At 46.7% G+C, this 17,181-nt stretch overlaps 1 protein-coding gene across 4 annotated transcripts in view; it reads right to left on the bottom strand.

Annotated features, from left to right (window-relative positions):
- The window catches only part of MAD1L1 (mitotic arrest deficient 1 like 1), a 1,517,492-nt gene that overhangs the window by 288,486 nt on the left and 1,211,825 nt on the right, over positions 1–17,181 (bottom strand). For 2 of the 4 annotated variants that reach the window (XM_063934609.1, XM_063934608.1), the window contains exon 17: positions 11,471–11,661. The exons of 1 other annotated variant lie outside the window; for it this stretch is intronic. In XM_063934609.1, the coding sequence (XP_063790679.1) occupies positions 11,471–11,661 (191 nt within the window). Of the gene's footprint in view, positions 1–11,470; positions 11,662–14,305; positions 14,356–17,181 lie in introns of those variants that run through there. One more of the 4 variants, XM_063934612.1, reaches the window with a different exon arrangement.

Raw genomic sequence — 17,181 nt, forward strand, 5'->3', positions numbered from 1 at the left:
CTCCCTGGACTCAGCTTTGTCCAACCTTTTGTGCAGTAAATTCACATTAGCACTTAAAACATTCCACATATCCAACCAGTCAGGTGTCGGCGATGCCGACGGAGACACCACAGACATTTGCTCCACCTCCTCCCTAGGAGAGCCTTCTACCTCAGACATGCCGACACCCGTGTACCGACACACCACACACTCAGGGAATTCTCTTATCTGAAGACAGTTCCCCCACAAGGCCCTTTGGGGAGACAGAGAGAGTATGCCAGCACACCCCCAGCGTCAGTGACCCGGGGAAAAACAATTATCTTTACCCAGATAGCTCTTTTTTTATTATTACACTGCGCCAAATTATGTGCCCCCCCCCCCCCCCCTTCTTTCAAACCCTCTTTCACCTTGTTCAGCAGGGGAGAGTCTGGGGAGCTTCCTCTCAGCGGTGTGCTGTGGAGAAAATGGCGCTGGTGAGTGCTGAGGATCAAGCTCCACCCCTCAGTGGCGGGCTTCGGTACCGCTAAAATCTTTCAAAACTGGCGGGGGATCATATATATATATATATATATATATATATATATATATATATATCCATGCGTGTAATAGTGGCACTCACTGTCCATTTAACAGCCACCGGGGTGCCCTCCTTCCAAAGTGTAGCCAGTGATGGTTCTCTGGGACGGATTACTGCTCCTCTCCTCTATACAAAAAGAACCAGGCGGCACTCCACGGATTTAAACAAGTATAAATATATTCAAAGTGAATCAAAGCATTACAAGCATAGTGGACACCAACGTTTCAACGCCACCTGGGCGTTTTTGTCAAGGTGCTACGCTGTGTTGTGGAAAACAAAAAGTAGGTATTTGTTTTGTTTTCCACAACACAGCGTAGCACCTTGACAAAAACGCCCAGGAGGCGTTGAAACGTTGATGTCCACTATGCTTGTAATGCTTTGATTCACTTTGAATATATTTATACTTGTTTAAATCCGTGGAGTGCCGCCTGGTTCTTTTTGTATAGAGGAGAGGAGCAGTAATCCGTCCCAGAGAACCATCACTGGCTATATATATATATATATATATATATATATATATATATATATAGTATAGTATAGAGCCTATATATCTATAATTCAGCCAGATCAGAGGTTTAATTGCTGCCCAGGGCGCCCCCCTGCGCCCTGCACCCTTACAGTGCGTGCTGTGTGTGTGTTGTGTGGGAGCAATGGCGCGCAGCGTTACCGCTGCGCGTTACCTCAGTGAAGAACCGAAGTCTTCTGCCGCCTCTGAAGTCTTCTATCTTCACATACTCACCCGGCTTTTATCTTCCGGCTCTGAGAGGAGGACGGCGGCGCGGCTCCGGGACGAACGGCGAGGGTGAGACCTGCGTTCCGACTCCCTCTGGAGCTAATGGTGTCCAGTAGCCTAAGAAGCAGGGCCTAGCATTTAAGTAGGTCTGCTTCTCTCCCCTCAGTCCCTCGATGCAGGGAGTCTGTTTCCAGCAGGCTCCCTGAAAATAAAAAACCTAACTAAAATACTTTCTTTCAGGAAACTCAGGAGAGCTCCCTGTAATGTACCCAGTCTCCTCTGGGCACAGTATCAAACTGAGGTCTGGAGGAGGGGCATAGAGGGAGGAGCCAGTGCACACCCATACCTAAAATTCTTTTTTAGTGCCCATGTCTCCTGCAGAGCCCGTCTATCCCCATGGTCCTTACGGAGTCCCCAGCATCCTCTAGGACGTAAGAGAAATTATGATTTATGGGATTACAATACAACACCACCAGGGCTCAATATGCTTAGTAGAAAACATTGTAAACAAGCTGCCTCTACAATATCATATACAGAATATCCTTAGACAAAGAAAGAATATTTCATTTGACCTACTGACGTATAAAGGGAAACTATTATATGCCTGAAGTATATAGAAATGTTGCATAGGTGAATTAAATAGCAAATTCCTTCTTGAATTAGAAACATAACAACTGCCAGTAAAATCTAGAATAAGTGACACTAACAACAACAACAACATACACTTGGAGTAAGTTATTGACTAATCCTCAAATTTTAGCCATATAACTACAGATGTAGCCATGCTCATCTATCCTCCGACTGGCGTGTAGTGTGAAAAACTTGTCGCAGAGTGGTGTATTCAGTCACAGTGTAACGCATTAAGGGGGTAATTCTGAGTTGATCGCAGCAGCAAGTTTGTTAGCAATTGGACAAAACCATGTGCACTGCAGGGGGGGGGGGGCAGATATAACATTTGCAGAGAGAGTTAGATTTGGGTGGGTTATTTTGTGCAGGGTAAATACTGGCTGCTTTATTTTACACTGCAAATTAGATTGCAGATTGAACACACCACACCCAAATCTAACTCTCTTTGCACATGTTATATCTGCCCCCCCTGCAGTCTCCATAGCTCTCTTGGCATAGTGGTATCGCAAATGGTTACCATGCCTGTGAGCTAGGGTTCGATCCCCACAAAGTACACACTTGTATTGTATATCTGTGTAAAAAGTAGCATCCAGTTCTTTAGACTTTTTCAAAACCAAGCTCTGTTGTGATTCATATACAGACTCAGACATGTACACAGATATACATTCAAAATTAGAAACCAGCCGGAGATGCTACTTTTTACACAGATATACAAGTATGGCTTTTCAAATTGTGTAAAACATATCTTTATGAGTCTGAGTTTACTGTACTTCTTCCTGGGCGTCCCCACTGCTTTAATAGGTAGCCTCCTCAGGCCCGAGCCCACCCCCCGTGAGACTTGTGATTTCACAGACTGGGTGTACTGCTTAATAAATGACAGCATGAGCAATTCATTTATATACAGTAGTGTACTGGTTGTGTATTACTAAGCAGTACACTCAGTCCGTAAAATTACAAGTCTCACAGGGGGTGGGATTATGGTTTGGGGAGGCTGCCTATTAAAGCAATGGAGAAGCTTGGGATGAAGTGCAGTAAACTCAGGCTCATAAAGATAAGACTCTAGACATTAATTTGCAAAGCCACACTCGTATTGTATATCTGTGTAAAAAGTAGCATCCAGTTTTTTTCTAATTTTGACTGTATATCAAAGTGCATGTCTGAGTCTGTATACAAAACACGACAGAAATTTTTTGGGAAAATTTGAAGAAAACTGTTAATGCTACTTTTTACACAGATATAATGCTTAACACATTAATACCGCAGGGCAGTGTATGAAATCATGTCACATCATTTAAATCAGCAGAAGCAGCTTGTGCATCCTATTTGCATAGTGATGCGTATGAAGGTGTGTACACACGGTGAGTTTTCTCCTTTCGATTCTGACTATATAGTCAAAATCGCAAGGAAAGTCAGTGGAAATCGCAAGGTGTTAGGTAGCTTGCGATATTGATTCAATCCCGATGCGCACTCCTGCGGGGTCGGTATCGAAGGCTAGAAAGACTGTGCAGGCAAGTCAATCTTAACTATCTAGTGTACTATCTAGTACAAAGTATAGTCAAAAGTGTACATAGACAAAATCAAAAGTACAGATAGTCAAAATCTGTGCTATCTGGGCTCTGGGGGAGTTCAAGGGAAATCGCATAGTCAAAATCGGGCATAGCAATGATCTCACCATGTGTACACACATTAAGATACATTTAAGGAAGAAAAAGACGCCTGACATTTGCAGATCTGCCTGGCAAATGATGGCTCACTCATGCCAGGCATCTCCCGATCTTTCGGTGCATGCACAATGCTAACATGCCTTACAAATGAATGTGCCTTCTGTGTTCCCTTCCCCCAACCAAAGCCAGCATGAGCCATTCATTTACATACAGTAGTCTACCGGCCGTGTTATGTTTGTAATTTACTAAGAAGTACACCCAGTCCGTGAAATCAAAAATCTCAGGGAGGGAAAGATTAGTGGTGGGGGAGACTGCCTATTAAAGCAATGGGGAGGCCCACAAAGAAGTACAGTAAACTCAGTCTCATAAAGATAAGACTCTTGTAATTGAAAAAGTCACACTTGTATTGTATATCTGTGAAAAAAGTTGTTTTTTTTTCTAATTTTCCCAGAACAAGTACTGTCATACTTTGTATACAAACTCAGAAATGCAAACAGATATACAGTCAAAATAAGAATACGTTTTTTTCCCTATTTTGACTCGATATCTGTGTGCATGTCTGAGTCTGTATACAAAGTATGACAGTACTTGTTCTGGGAAAATTAGAAAAAAACTGTGTATGCTACTTTTTACACAGATATACAATACAATGTCCTTAGTGAAAATCAAACCCTAGTTTACAAGCATGGTAACCATTAGCGATACCACTATGCCAAGAAAGCTATGGAAACAGGTGACAAACACCTGTGGTGACATAGTGATGTTGCTTATTGTAATTTTTTTTATAGTGCTGTGTCCCCAAACACTATCACTGATTATAATCACTTTTTTTCACTTGAGAGCTGTGTAGAACTCTGAACTGTGCTTTTCTTTGTGTGCGTCGAAGACGCTGAGCCAATCTTTTTCTGTGTTCTAATTAATTTAGAGATCATCTAAAAAAGTAGTTCTCAAAACTACCACTATGCCAAGAGAGCAATGGAGACAGGTGCAGTGACATAGTGATGTTGCTCATTGTTATTTTTTTTTTATAGTGTTCTGTGTCCCAACTCTATCGCTGATTGTAATGATGTTTTTTCTTTTAGAGAGCTGCGTAGGACTATGAATTGTGCTTTTCTTTGTGTGCGTTGGAGAGGCTGAGTAAATATTTTTCTGTGTTCAAATTTCTACTTAATGTAGGTATAATTTTATACAGCGCACTAGGGGAACTTTCAGTTGTAAAACATGTTGTCACTGGGTTCCTGCCGTTCAAGTGATTTCATACTCCGTCCTCTGTAGTAAAACAGAACACTATATTTAATGTGCACTGGCCCGCTTGTCAGGATTTGCTACATTGTTCAGTATTCTGTAGTGCCATATCCATCCGCTGTTATTCAGCACTGTACTGTAGTTTTTATTAGTGTAACAATCGCCACCCAGTGGTGAAGCTGTGTATTGCATGCTGTGGATCCTCTTATGTCTTATCCCACCTTACTTCGCCTACCTGCGCTATTTGTATGGCACGACTAGGACACGTGTATTGCGCAGAAACAGCAATGACCATGAGTGTGGTTAAATCTATAGGAGACCATCAGCCCCCGTGAGGTCTTCATAATGGATGTATTACATTGTTAATGGTGCAGCCATGTCCGTAAGGTTCTAAACATGTTGGAGCAGTCCAAAGGGAGATGCACATAGCTCATCACGAAATGTATGTACATCATGCAAATCAACTTGTAAAGGGCACTATTCAGGTGGATTAGTCCAATTTAATAACCCCTTGTGCTATATACCCCTACTACCTTCTGATTGTACAGAAGTTATGTTGGAAAATAAGAATTTACTTACCGATAATTCTATTTCTCGTAGTCCGTAGTGGATGCTGGGGACTCCGTCAGGACCATGGGGAATAGCGGCTCCGCAGGAGACAGGGCACAAAAGTAAAAGCTTTAGGATCAGGTGGTGTGCACTGGCTCCTCCCCCTATGACCCTCCTCCAAGCCTCAGTTAGGATACTGTGCCCGGACGAGCGTACACAATAAGGAAGGATTTTGAATCCCGGGTAAGACTCATACCAGCCACACCAATCACACTGTACAACCTGTGATCTGAACCCAGTTAACAGCATAACAGCGGAACCTCTGAAAAGATGGCTCACAACAATAATAACCCGATTTTTGTAACAATAACTATGTACAAGTATTGCAGACAATCCGCACTTGGGATGGGCGCCCAGCATCCACTGCGGACTACGAGAAATAGAATTATCGGTAAGTAAATTCTTATTTTCTCTTACGTCCTAAGTGGATGCTGGGGACTCCGTCAGGACCATGGGGATTATACCAAAGCTCCCAAACGGGCGGGAGAGTGCGGATGACTCTGCAGCACCGAGTGAGAGAACTCCAGGTCCTCCTCAGCCAGGGTGTGCCCCTGACCAAGTAGCAGCTCGGCAAAGTTGTAAAGCCGAGACCCCTCGGGCAGCCGCCCAAGATGAGCCCACCTTCCCTGTGGAATGGGCATTTACATATTTTGGCTGTGGCAGGCCTGCCACAGAATGTGCAAGCTGAATTGTACTACACATCCAACTAGCAATCGTCTGCTTAGAAGCAAGAGCACCCAGTTTGTTGAGTGCATACAGGATAACAGCAAGTCAGTTTTCCTGACTCCAGCCGTCCTGGAAACCTATATTTTCAGGGCCCTGACAACATCTAGCAACTTGGAGTCCTCCAAGTCCCTAGTAGCCGCAGGTACCACAATAAGCTGGTTCAGGTGAAACGCTGACACCACCATAGGGAGAAACTGGGGACGAGTCCGCAGCTCTGCCCTGTCCGAATGGACAATCAGATATGGGCTTTTGTGAGACAAAGCCGCCAATTCTGACACTCGCCTGGCCGAGGCCAAGGCCAACATCATGGTCACTTTCCATGTGAGATATTTCAAATCCACAGATTTGAGCGGTTTAAACCAATGTGATTTGAGGAATCCCAGAACTACGTTGAGATCCCACAGTGCCACTGGAGGCACAAAAGGGGGTTGTATATGCAGTACTCCCTTGACAAAATTCTGGACTTCAGGAACTGAAGCCAATTCTTTCTGGAAGAAAATCGACAGGGCCGAAATTTGAACCTTAATGGACCCCAATTTGAGGCCCATAGACACTCCTGTTTGCAGGAAATGCAGGAATCGACCGAGTTGAAATTTCTTCGTGGGGCCTTCCTGGCCTCACACCACGCAACATATTTTCGCCACATGTGGTGATAATGTTGTGCGGTCACCTCCTTCCTGGCTTTGACCAGGGTAGGAATGACCTCTTCCGGAATGTCTTTTTCCCTTAGGATCCGGCGTTCAACCGCCATGCCGTCAAACGCAGCCGCGGTAAATCTTGGAACAGACATGGTACTTGCTGAAGCAAGTCCCTTCTTAGCGGCAGAGGCCATGAGTCCTCTGTGAGCATCTCTTAAAGTTCCGGGTACCAAGTCCTTCTTGGCCAATCCGGAGCCACGAGTATAGTTCTTACTCCTCTACGTCTTATAATTTTCAGTACCTTAGGTATGAGAAGCAGAGGAGGGAACACATACACCGACTGGTACACCCCCGGTGTTACCAGAACGTCCACAGCTATTGCCTGAGGGTCTCTTGACCTGGCGCAATACCTGTCCAGTTTTTTGTTCAGGCGGGACGCCATCATGTCCACCTTTGGTCTTTCCCAACGGTTCACAATCATGTGGAAGACTTCCCGATGAAGTCCCCACTCTCCCGGGTGGAGGTCGTGCTGAGGAAGTCTGCTTCCCAGTTGTCCCTTTCCTCTATCCCTGGGCAGATATGACTGGCCTTTTGCCTGCTTGCCCTTATGGGGACGAAAGGACTGAGGCTGAAAAGACGGTGTCTTTTTCTGCTGAGATGTGACTTGGGGTAAAAAAGGTGGATTTTCCAGCTGTTGCCGTGGCCACCAGGTCCGATGGACCGACCCCAAATAACTCCTCCCCTTTATACGGCAATACTTCCATGTGCCGTTTGGAATCTGCATCACCTGACCACTGTCGTGTCCATAAACATCTTCTGGCAGATATGGACATCGCACTTACTCTTGATGCCAGAGTGCAAATATCCCTCTGTGCATCTCGCATATATAGAAATGCATCCATAGTCAATAAAATACTGTCCCTTTCAAGGGTATCAATATTTTCAGTCAGGGAATCCGACCAAGCCACCCCAGCGCTGCACATCCAGGCTGAGGCGATCGCTGGTCGCAGTATAACACCAGTATGTGTGTATATACTTTTTAGGATATTTTCCAGCCTCCTATTAGCTGGCTCCTTGAGGGCGGCCGTATCTGGAGACGGTAACGCCACTTGTTTTGATAAGCGTGTGAGCGCCTTATCCACCCTAAGGGGTGTTTCCCAACGCGCCCTAACTTCTGGCGGGAAAGGGTATAACGCCAATAATTTTCTATCGGGGAAAACCCACGCATCATCACACACTTCATTTAATTTATCTGATTCAGGAAAAACTACAGGTAGTTTTTTCACACCCCACATAATACCCTCTTTTGTGGTACTTGTAGTATCAGAAATATGTAACACCTCCTTCATTGCCCTTAACATGTAACGTGTGGCCCAAATGGAAAATACGTTTGTTTCTTCACCGTCGACACTGGAGTCAGTGTCCGTGTCTGTGTCGACCGACTGAGGTAAATGGGCGTTTTAAAGCCCCTGACGGTGTTTGAGACGCCTGGACAGGTACTAATTGGTTTGCCGGCCGTCTCATGTCGTCAACCGACCTTGCAGCGTGTTGACATTATCACGTAATTCCCTAAATAAGCCATCCATTCCGGTGTCGACTCCCTAGAGAGTGACACCACCATTACAGGCAATTGCTCCGCCTCCTCACCAACATCGTCCTCATACATGTCGACACACACGTACCGACACACAGCACACACACAGGGAATGCTCTGATAGAGGACAGGACCCCACTAGCCCTTTGGAGAGACAGAGGGAGAGTTTGCCAGCACACACCAAAACGCTATAATTAAACAGGGACAACCTTTATATAAGTGTTTTTCCCTTATAGCATCTTAATATATATAATCATATCGCCAAATAAGTGCCCCCCCTCTCTGTTTTAACCCTGTTTCTGTAGTGCAGTGCAGGGGAGAGCCTGGGAGCCTTCCCACCAGCATTTCTGTGAGGGAAAATGGCGCTGTGTGCTGAGGAGAATAGGCCCCACCCCCTTTTCGGCGGGCTTCTTCTCCCGTTTTTCTGAGACCTGGCAGGGGTTAAATACATCCATATAGCCCCAGGGGCTATATGTGATGTATCTTTTAGCCAGTATAGGTATTTCATTGCTGCCCAGGGCGCCCCCCCCAGCGCCCTGCACCCTCAGTGACCGCTGGTGTGAAGTGTGCTGACAACAATGGCGCACTCCTCATGAAGACTGAAAAGTCTTCTGCCGCCGGTTTCTGGACCTCTTCACTCTTCGGCATCTGCAAGGGGGTCGGCGGCGCGGCTCTGGGACCGGACTCCATGGCTGGGCCTGTGTTCGATCCCTCTGGAGCTAATGGTGTCCAGTAGCCTAAGAAGCCAATCCATCCTGCACGCAGGTGAGTTCACTTCTTCTCCCCTAAGTCCCTCGTAGCAGTGAGCCTGTTGCCAGCAGGACTCACTGAAAATAAAAAACCTAACAAAACTTTTACTCTAAGCAGCTCTTTAGGAGAGCCACCTAGATTGCACCCTTCTCGGCCGGGCACAAAAATCTAACTGAGGCTTGGAGGAGGGTCATAGGGGGAGGAGCCAGTGCACACCACCTGATCCTAAAGCTTTTACTTTTGTGCCCTGTCTCCTGCGGAGCCGCTATTCCCCATGGTCCTGACGGAGTCCCCAGCATCCACTTAGGACGTCAGAGAAAACCCTTTCAAATAATTTGCAGAGACTTTTAATGACATAGATTATAACATATACCGCATATGACACAACCATATAACTTTTGAAGATATTTGCTGACATTTAAAAATAAAAAAATATTTCTTTTTCTACAGTCACATTACATGTGACTGAAATTCTAAAGTGTATTACTGCTCAGTAACAGGATGCTGTCACAGCAGCGTAAGCATGGGGACTGCATCTGTCAAACACACTAGAATGTAATGAAGAGGAGATGGGTAGAATATAACTCTGGAGCCTGTTTCACTGCATGGAATTTAGAAGCCTGCCGAGAGGAAAGCTTTACAGTTGTATGTTTTAAGAATTCATGCTTTTTATGTGCATGGAGCTTAACACATCGTTTTTACACACCAATAGGTCAAAGAACACACTGCGTGCAGGTTACAAGGTGTTTGTCTGCAGTTAAGTCTGATTTCCCACTTACTCCCCCAGAGCTCTGTTTTCAAGCTGTGTACTACACCAGGCTGCATGATATTTAACCAATATGAGTAAAACACGTATCCCTGAAACCCAGCTTGTGGTAAATACTGTTTATTTTACGTTTCCTTATTTATTCCATTAAGATCCTTCAATTACCATTGAACGGTTCTACAGGCATGGTCGTAATTTGTTGGCTATAAATGGTGATGTGTCTTAAAAATAAAACAAAAGTGTTTTGCCTGAGTGCGCCCAATGGAAATTCCTGGAAATCAAGCCAAGCGGCTCTGCAGCCGTCTCAGGTACTGACCCTGCCATAGATTGTTTGGACCTGATATGTTGCTACTGACTAGATTACAAAGCAACTCCTGCTTGACATTTGTGTATTTTCAGTTTCTGCTTATTTTCAGCATGATTAACAAGATTTTTTTTTTTTTTTAAAGAATAATAATTTTACATCAGAAATGAGAAACAATTTCAAGCCTCTGACAGAAATTGAAGGATAATCACACCTAAAACTAAACATTTTGGTGGTAGTCATCGCACTGTGGTGTAGCATCGGTACAATATGGAGTCTGGTCTGTTGTGCATATGCACTGTTATTCCCATCCCCTGTACCATAATGGATACATTCTGGTAAAATGACAGGAGGAGAGAGGGGATTCATTGGAAACTTTGGTGGAACCTGTCAGTTTGCAATAACGCCACTGGGAAATTCAACGTTTCCATGGCGGGTATCTACTGCAAATACAACTCTATCCATAAGTGACTGTATTAAACCATTATACAAAGTTACATAACTGGAAATGTTGTTTGTACCTTGTAGCCTAATTTAATGTTTAGCTATTACTTACTAGGAATTTTGCTGGGAATAGTCTTAAGGTGGGTACACACTGCTGATCAATTGATCGGCAGATATATCTATGGGCGGATCGGGCAGTGTGTTGAGCATACACAGTGCCCGATCCGTCGGGGACTGACATCATGAACTGGGCGGGCGTGCAGTTCAGCTGTCAATCACCGCCGGCAGCAGCGTGTGTACGACCGCCCATACACACACAGCGACGCGCCAATATATCGGTAGATATATTGTCCGTCGGCTGTGCTGCGGGGCCGACACGATACGTCTGTGAACGACAGAGATCGCCTGTACACACTGGCCGACGGACCCGCAATATATCAGCCGTTCAAAAGAACGGACGATATATCGGCCAGTGTGTACCCACCTGTATGGTTCCAAAATTCATATACATAAACATATATACATATAAAACATGAGGAAGCAGGCTGAGTGGAGTCCATAAAAAACGTTCTGTAGTTAAAGGGCTTTCGTTTATCATGCCCATAAGCAATGTAATAATGCTGTACTCATTTCCATCGTTAGCGCTGAGATAACGCAACCGTTATTTTACAAAGATACGTCAAATAGTTTCAATTTCTTTGATTGTATCATTTTTTTAACCAAAATAAATTCCAAACGAAGAAAAAAAGAAACCGAAGAAAGGTCCAGGCGGCAATAATAACTTGTGGACATATATGAAGTAGATGAAACCTACCTTGAAGAGTAAGTTATCATCCTTCTGTTCGGCATACATAGAGGTCAGCCGGTACTGGTTCTCAGTAGTGATATCAATGCGGTATCCAGTCAGCATGTAGCACACAGTACGGAACTCGTGGATCTTGGTTTGGAACACCTCACGCAGTCGCTGGTTTTTCAGTTCTGCACTCTCCACCTGTTTCTTCAGCTCTGTGAGAAAGGGACAAGATCATGTAAGACTGATTACAGGCACATTTCTAAGAAGCATCTGGAATTGAAAACTAGCATATCAAAAGTATAAGAAAAATGAAACCATTTACAGGGAATGTAGTTATGTGACCGATGGGTCAAGAGACTGCTGGTCAAAATACCGACCCCTACATCCCGGCACGCCCGCTCGAAATCCCGACAGTTGACATGCCGACTAACAGGGACTATTCCCACTCATGGGTGCCCCCCCCCTCCCCCGGGGAAGGGGTGAAATGGGGAGCGGTGTGCTCTGGACCAAAAGGCAAATCTAAAATGAAGCCACCGGATATATGATCCTCACACCTCCTCCCATGAGAGCCCTGCAGTTGCTTGCTAGTTACACCTGGACATTATGTAATTTGGAAACATACAATTATGAAAACAGGGAGAAAAGGGAAGGTCCAAAAAGGATGTGAAGGGAATAGCAATCTGAACCAATGGGCTGAAGAGTACAGGAGCAAACTATTCATTAGGTAATCGTAGGCAAACCACTGGGTGGAAGGGTGCAGGAGCATGCCTATCGTGAGGAAACTGGAGGTAAACCACTGGGTGGAAGGGTGCAGGAGCATGCCTTACATGATGCAACCTGAGGTAAACCACTGGGTGGAAGGATGCAGGAGTGTGCCTATCATGAGGTAACCTGAGGTAAACCACTGGGTGGAAGGATGCAGGAGTGTGCCTATCATGAGGTAACCTGAGGAAAACCACTGGGTGGAAGGATGCAGGAGTGTGCCTATCATGAGGTAACCTGAGGGAAACCACAGGGTGGAAGGATGCAGGAGTGTGCCTATCATGAGGTAACCTGAGGGAAACCACTGGGTGGAAGGATGCAGGAGTGTGCCTATCATGAGGTAACCTGAGGGAAACCACTGGGTGGAAGGATGCAGGAGTGTGCCTATCATGAGGTAACCTGAGGGAAACCACTGGGTGGAAGGATGCAGGAGTGTGCCTATCATGCGGTAACCTGAGGGAAACCACTGGGTGGAAGGATGCAGGAGTGTGCCTATCATCAGGTAACCCGAGGTAAACCACTGGGTGGAAGGGTGCAGTAGCGTGCCTATCATGAGGTAACCTGAGGGAAACCACTGGGTGGAAGGATGCAGGAGTGTGCCTATCATGAGGTAACCTGAGGGAAACCACTGGGTGGAAGGATGCAGGAGTGTGCCTATCATGAGGTAACCTGAGGGAAACCACTGGGTGGAAGGGTGCAGTAGCGTGCCTATCATGCGGTAACCTGAGGGAAACCACTGGGTGGAAGGATGCAGGAGTGTGCCTATCATCAGGTAACCCGAGGTAAACCACTGGGTGGAAGGGTGCAGTAGCGTGCCTATCATGAGGTAACCTGAGGTAAACCACTGGGTGGAAGGATGCAGGAGTGTGCCTATCATCAGGTAACCTGAGGTAAACCACTGGGTGGAAGGGTGCAGTAGCGTGCCTATCATGAGGTAACCTGAGGGAAACCACTGGGTGGAAGGATGCAGGAGTGTGCCTATCATGAGGTAACCTGAGGGAAACCACTGGGTGGAAGGATGCAGGAGTGTGCCTATCATAAGGTAACCTGAGGGAAACCACTGGGTGGAAGGGTGCAGTAGCGTGCCTATCATGAGGTAACCTGAGGGAAACCACTGGGTGGAAGGATGCAGGAGTGTGCCTATCATCAGGTAACCTGAGGTAAACCACTGGGTGGAAGGGTGCAGTAGCGTGCCTATCATGCGGTAACCTGAGGTAAACCACTGGGTGGAAGGGTGCAGGAGTGTGCCTATCATCAGGTAACCCGAGGTAAACCACTGGGTGGAAGGGTGCAGTAGCGTGCCTATCATGAGGTAACCTGAGGTAAACCACTGGGTGGAAGGATGCAGGAGTGTGCCTATCATCAGGTAACCTGAGGTAAACCACTGGGTGGAAGGGTGCAGTAGCGTGCCTATCATGAGGTAACCTGAGGTAAACCACTGGGTGGAAGGATGCAGGAGTGTGCCTATCATAAGGTAACTTGAGGTAAACTGGGTGGAAGGATGCAGGAGTGTGCCTATCATCAGGTAACCTGAGGTAAACCACTGGGTGGAAGGGTGCAGTAGCGTGCCTTACATGAGGTAACCTGAGGTAAACCACTGGGTGGAAGGGTGCAGTAGCGTGCCTTACATGAGGTAACCTGAGGTAAACCACTGGGTGGAAGGGTGCAGTAGCGTGCCTATCATGAGGTAACCTGAGGTAAACCACTGGGTGGAAGGATGCAGGAGTGTGCCTATCATAAGGTAACTTGAGGTAAACTGGGTGGAAGGATGCAGGAGTGTGCCTATCATCAGGTAACCTGAGGTAAACCACTGGGTGGAAGGGTGCAGTAGCGTGCCTTACATGAGGTAACCTGAGGTAAACCACTGGGTGGAAGGGTGCAGTAGCGTGCCTTACATGAGGTAACCTGAGGCAGCTGTGAAGAATTGCCTCAATCTCTAAAATAAAATTAAGGAGATTGGTAAACCTCAGATTGTGTCAATTTTCCAATGGCTTTTACAGCACAACTCCTCAATAACAAGTAAGTTGAACAGCATAATTATGTCTGGTGGCATCGTAACCTCAATTTTCTAAGAGACAAAACTTGGGAGTTCTTCCAAGGAGCTGTAATTCACTTCACGCACTTCAGCTTTGTTGAACACTGCTCTACAAGTGAATAGAGAATAATTACTATTAGCCCTCACCAAGGGTCTTTGAAGCAATTAAATATCTGCTTATTCATCCATTATTTAATGACAGGGCTCCTATGGGCTATATACACACTGGTACAAAAAAATAGGATTTTAAATACCTACCGGTAAATCCTTTTCTCGTAGTCCATAAGGGATATTGTGGACACATTCAGCGGTGCAAGTGGGTGGGTACGGCGTACCCTTAAGAATTTAGCCGTGGGTAAGCCGTACCCACAGCCGCCGGGCCGCTGCTGCTCACACCGCGCTGATGCGCGAGTGCAGCGTGCACCTCTCCTGTTCCTCAGTGTCTACCCCCAATTCAGCGCAGGGCCGTGAGCAAAGGCTCCTGACTGGCTGCCGCACCGTGAGCTTTGATTGGCTCACGGATCGGCGCCTAACTGAAGGTAGACACCGTGACCCGCACCGCCGCCGAAGACTGAGGGGTACGCTGCGCTTTCCTCCCCTCACACACAGGAACAGGTACCAGCAGTGCAGTAAGCAGCAAGGGAGGGGGGAGGGCATGTGTACCTGGCACTTGGGGCATATCTGGCACTGCGGGAACATGTGTATCTGGCACTGGGGGCATATCTGGCACTGGGGGCATCTCTGTATCTGGCACTGGGGGCATATCTGGCACTGTGGGGGCATTTCTGTATCTGGCACTTGGGGCACATGCGTAACTGGCACTGGGGGCATTTCTGTATCTGGCATTGGGGGGGGGCAATGTATATCGGACACAGTGGGGGCATTTGTGTATCTGGCACTGTGAGGTAATGTGTATCTGGCACTGTGAGGCAATGTGTATCTGACACTGTGGGGCAACGTGTATCTGGCACTGTGGGGCAACGTGTATCTGGCACTGTGGGGCAACGTGTATCTGGCACTGTGGGGCAACATGCATAAAAGGTGCCCGGAGCCGGGAGTACCGCCTTCTTAGAGAGGCAAGAGACTGAGACATCTACAGCCGGAGAGTCTTCCCAGAACTTTCTACCCTAAGGGGCAAAGGGGAATGTGTGCAAAAACCGTTTTGACACCTGATATTTCTTATCTGGATTCTTCCAGGCTAACTTAAACAAATCATCTAATTCTTTAGAATCAGGAAATGTGACAGTCAGTTTGTCTTGAGGGAGAAAAAAAATGACTGCTGATTTGCAGCATCCTCTAGGGGGAGCTTTAGCACATCCCATATAGCTAAAATGAGGGGTTCAATACCCTGTGTAAGAGTTGAATCCCTACCTAAGGCATCCACACCGTCCCCATCATTCTGTATGTCATCATCAGAATCTGATAGAAGTGCAGGTAAAGCATGTTTCTTCGCACCTGTATTAGACGGGGGGGGGGGGGGGGGGGGGGGGGGAGATGGGGAACATCAGCCCTGGCAGCTAGATCTGCTACTGCTCTTTGCAGTTCTTGTGTTTTGTTGGCATTTGCAGTGAGCTGAGATGACATATCAGACATCATAGTTTTGATAGCTCCCAGCCAGGTGGGCTCGTGACCCTCCCCCACATTGTCCTCAGCATTTTGTGAGGACTGACTACACTGCTCACATGATATGGAACCAGATGAAAGAGGGGAGAATCTGGTATTACATACACTGCATAACTTGTGTTTTACCATTATGAAGTACACACAAAACACATACAACATATGAATTACAATGCAAACCTGTCCTATTGCATGTGAGAGGGGACACAGAGGAAGAGAGGACACCAGCACACCCAACGCTGTAGAGCCCAGTGAGGCTGTCAGCGTTTTTACATAACAGTGAAAACTGCTTATACAATGAATTCCCACAGAGGAATAATATCTGTGCACAAATAGCGGCTCTCCCCCTAATCAACGCCCTGTACCAGTGATCCATAGTGTGACAGTCTGGAGGAACTGTGTGAGGCTGCTGCTGCTTATGCAGAGGAAGGCGCCAAAATGCCGCTGAGCTCGCTCTGATGTAGCTCCGCTCCCCGTAATGGTGCCGGAGCTACAGATATATATTTATACTGGCCATGTCTCCTAACCATGCTGTAGCCTCACATAAATGTTTAGTACAGCCATTGCTAGTCAGTCCCCAGGAGGGACCCGTATGCCTCACCCGCGCTTCTGTTGCACCAGGAACCGGGGGTCCCCCCTAGCGGGTCCCCCGGTTTGTACTCACCACCGACGATCACCTTCAGGCAGTGTTAGGGGTGTGCGGCGTGCTGCAGTTGCGACAGCCAAGGCGCAGTGCCCCGCTGAACAAACAACCCCTCAGTACGGTGGTCCTGCAGCAGGGTAGCGGCTCTGCACCTTGTGAGGCCGGTGATCGTCCGCCCCCCCTAACTCCCACGGTGCAGGTATGCTATTGCCCAGACAGCATACCGAAATAAACAAAAGTTTAAAAGAAAATGAAGAAAACTCTCTGGAGCTGCAGAGATGTGCATCCTCTCCTGAGGGCACTTTTTTCAAAACTGCCTGTGGGAAGGGGCATAGAGGGGAGGAGCCAGCACACCCAGTTGAAGAAATTTAAAGTGCACTGGCTCCTTTGGACCCCGTCTATACCCATCGTACTAATGTGTCCCCAATATCCCTTATGGATGCTAGAGAAATGTGTGTTAAATATACGTTTATAATGAAAATTAAGGGCCTGATTCACTATCATTTGCAAATGTGAGAACACACGCACTGATCGATTATCGGTAGACTGCACAGGCATTGCGCGTGCGCTAAGGGCAAAGTGCGAATTGCTCCACGTTTGCAGCCTTAGTGAAAAGCGATCGCAATTTGCTTGACAGGAAAGCAACATGGTGTTTGTGGGGAGTGCTTGGTT

Source organism: Pseudophryne corroboree, chromosome 7 (genome assembly GCF_028390025.1).
Source record: "Pseudophryne corroboree isolate aPseCor3 chromosome 7, aPseCor3.hap2, whole genome shotgun sequence".
NCBI classification, from domain to species: domain Eukaryota; kingdom Metazoa; phylum Chordata; class Amphibia; order Anura; family Myobatrachidae; genus Pseudophryne; species Pseudophryne corroboree.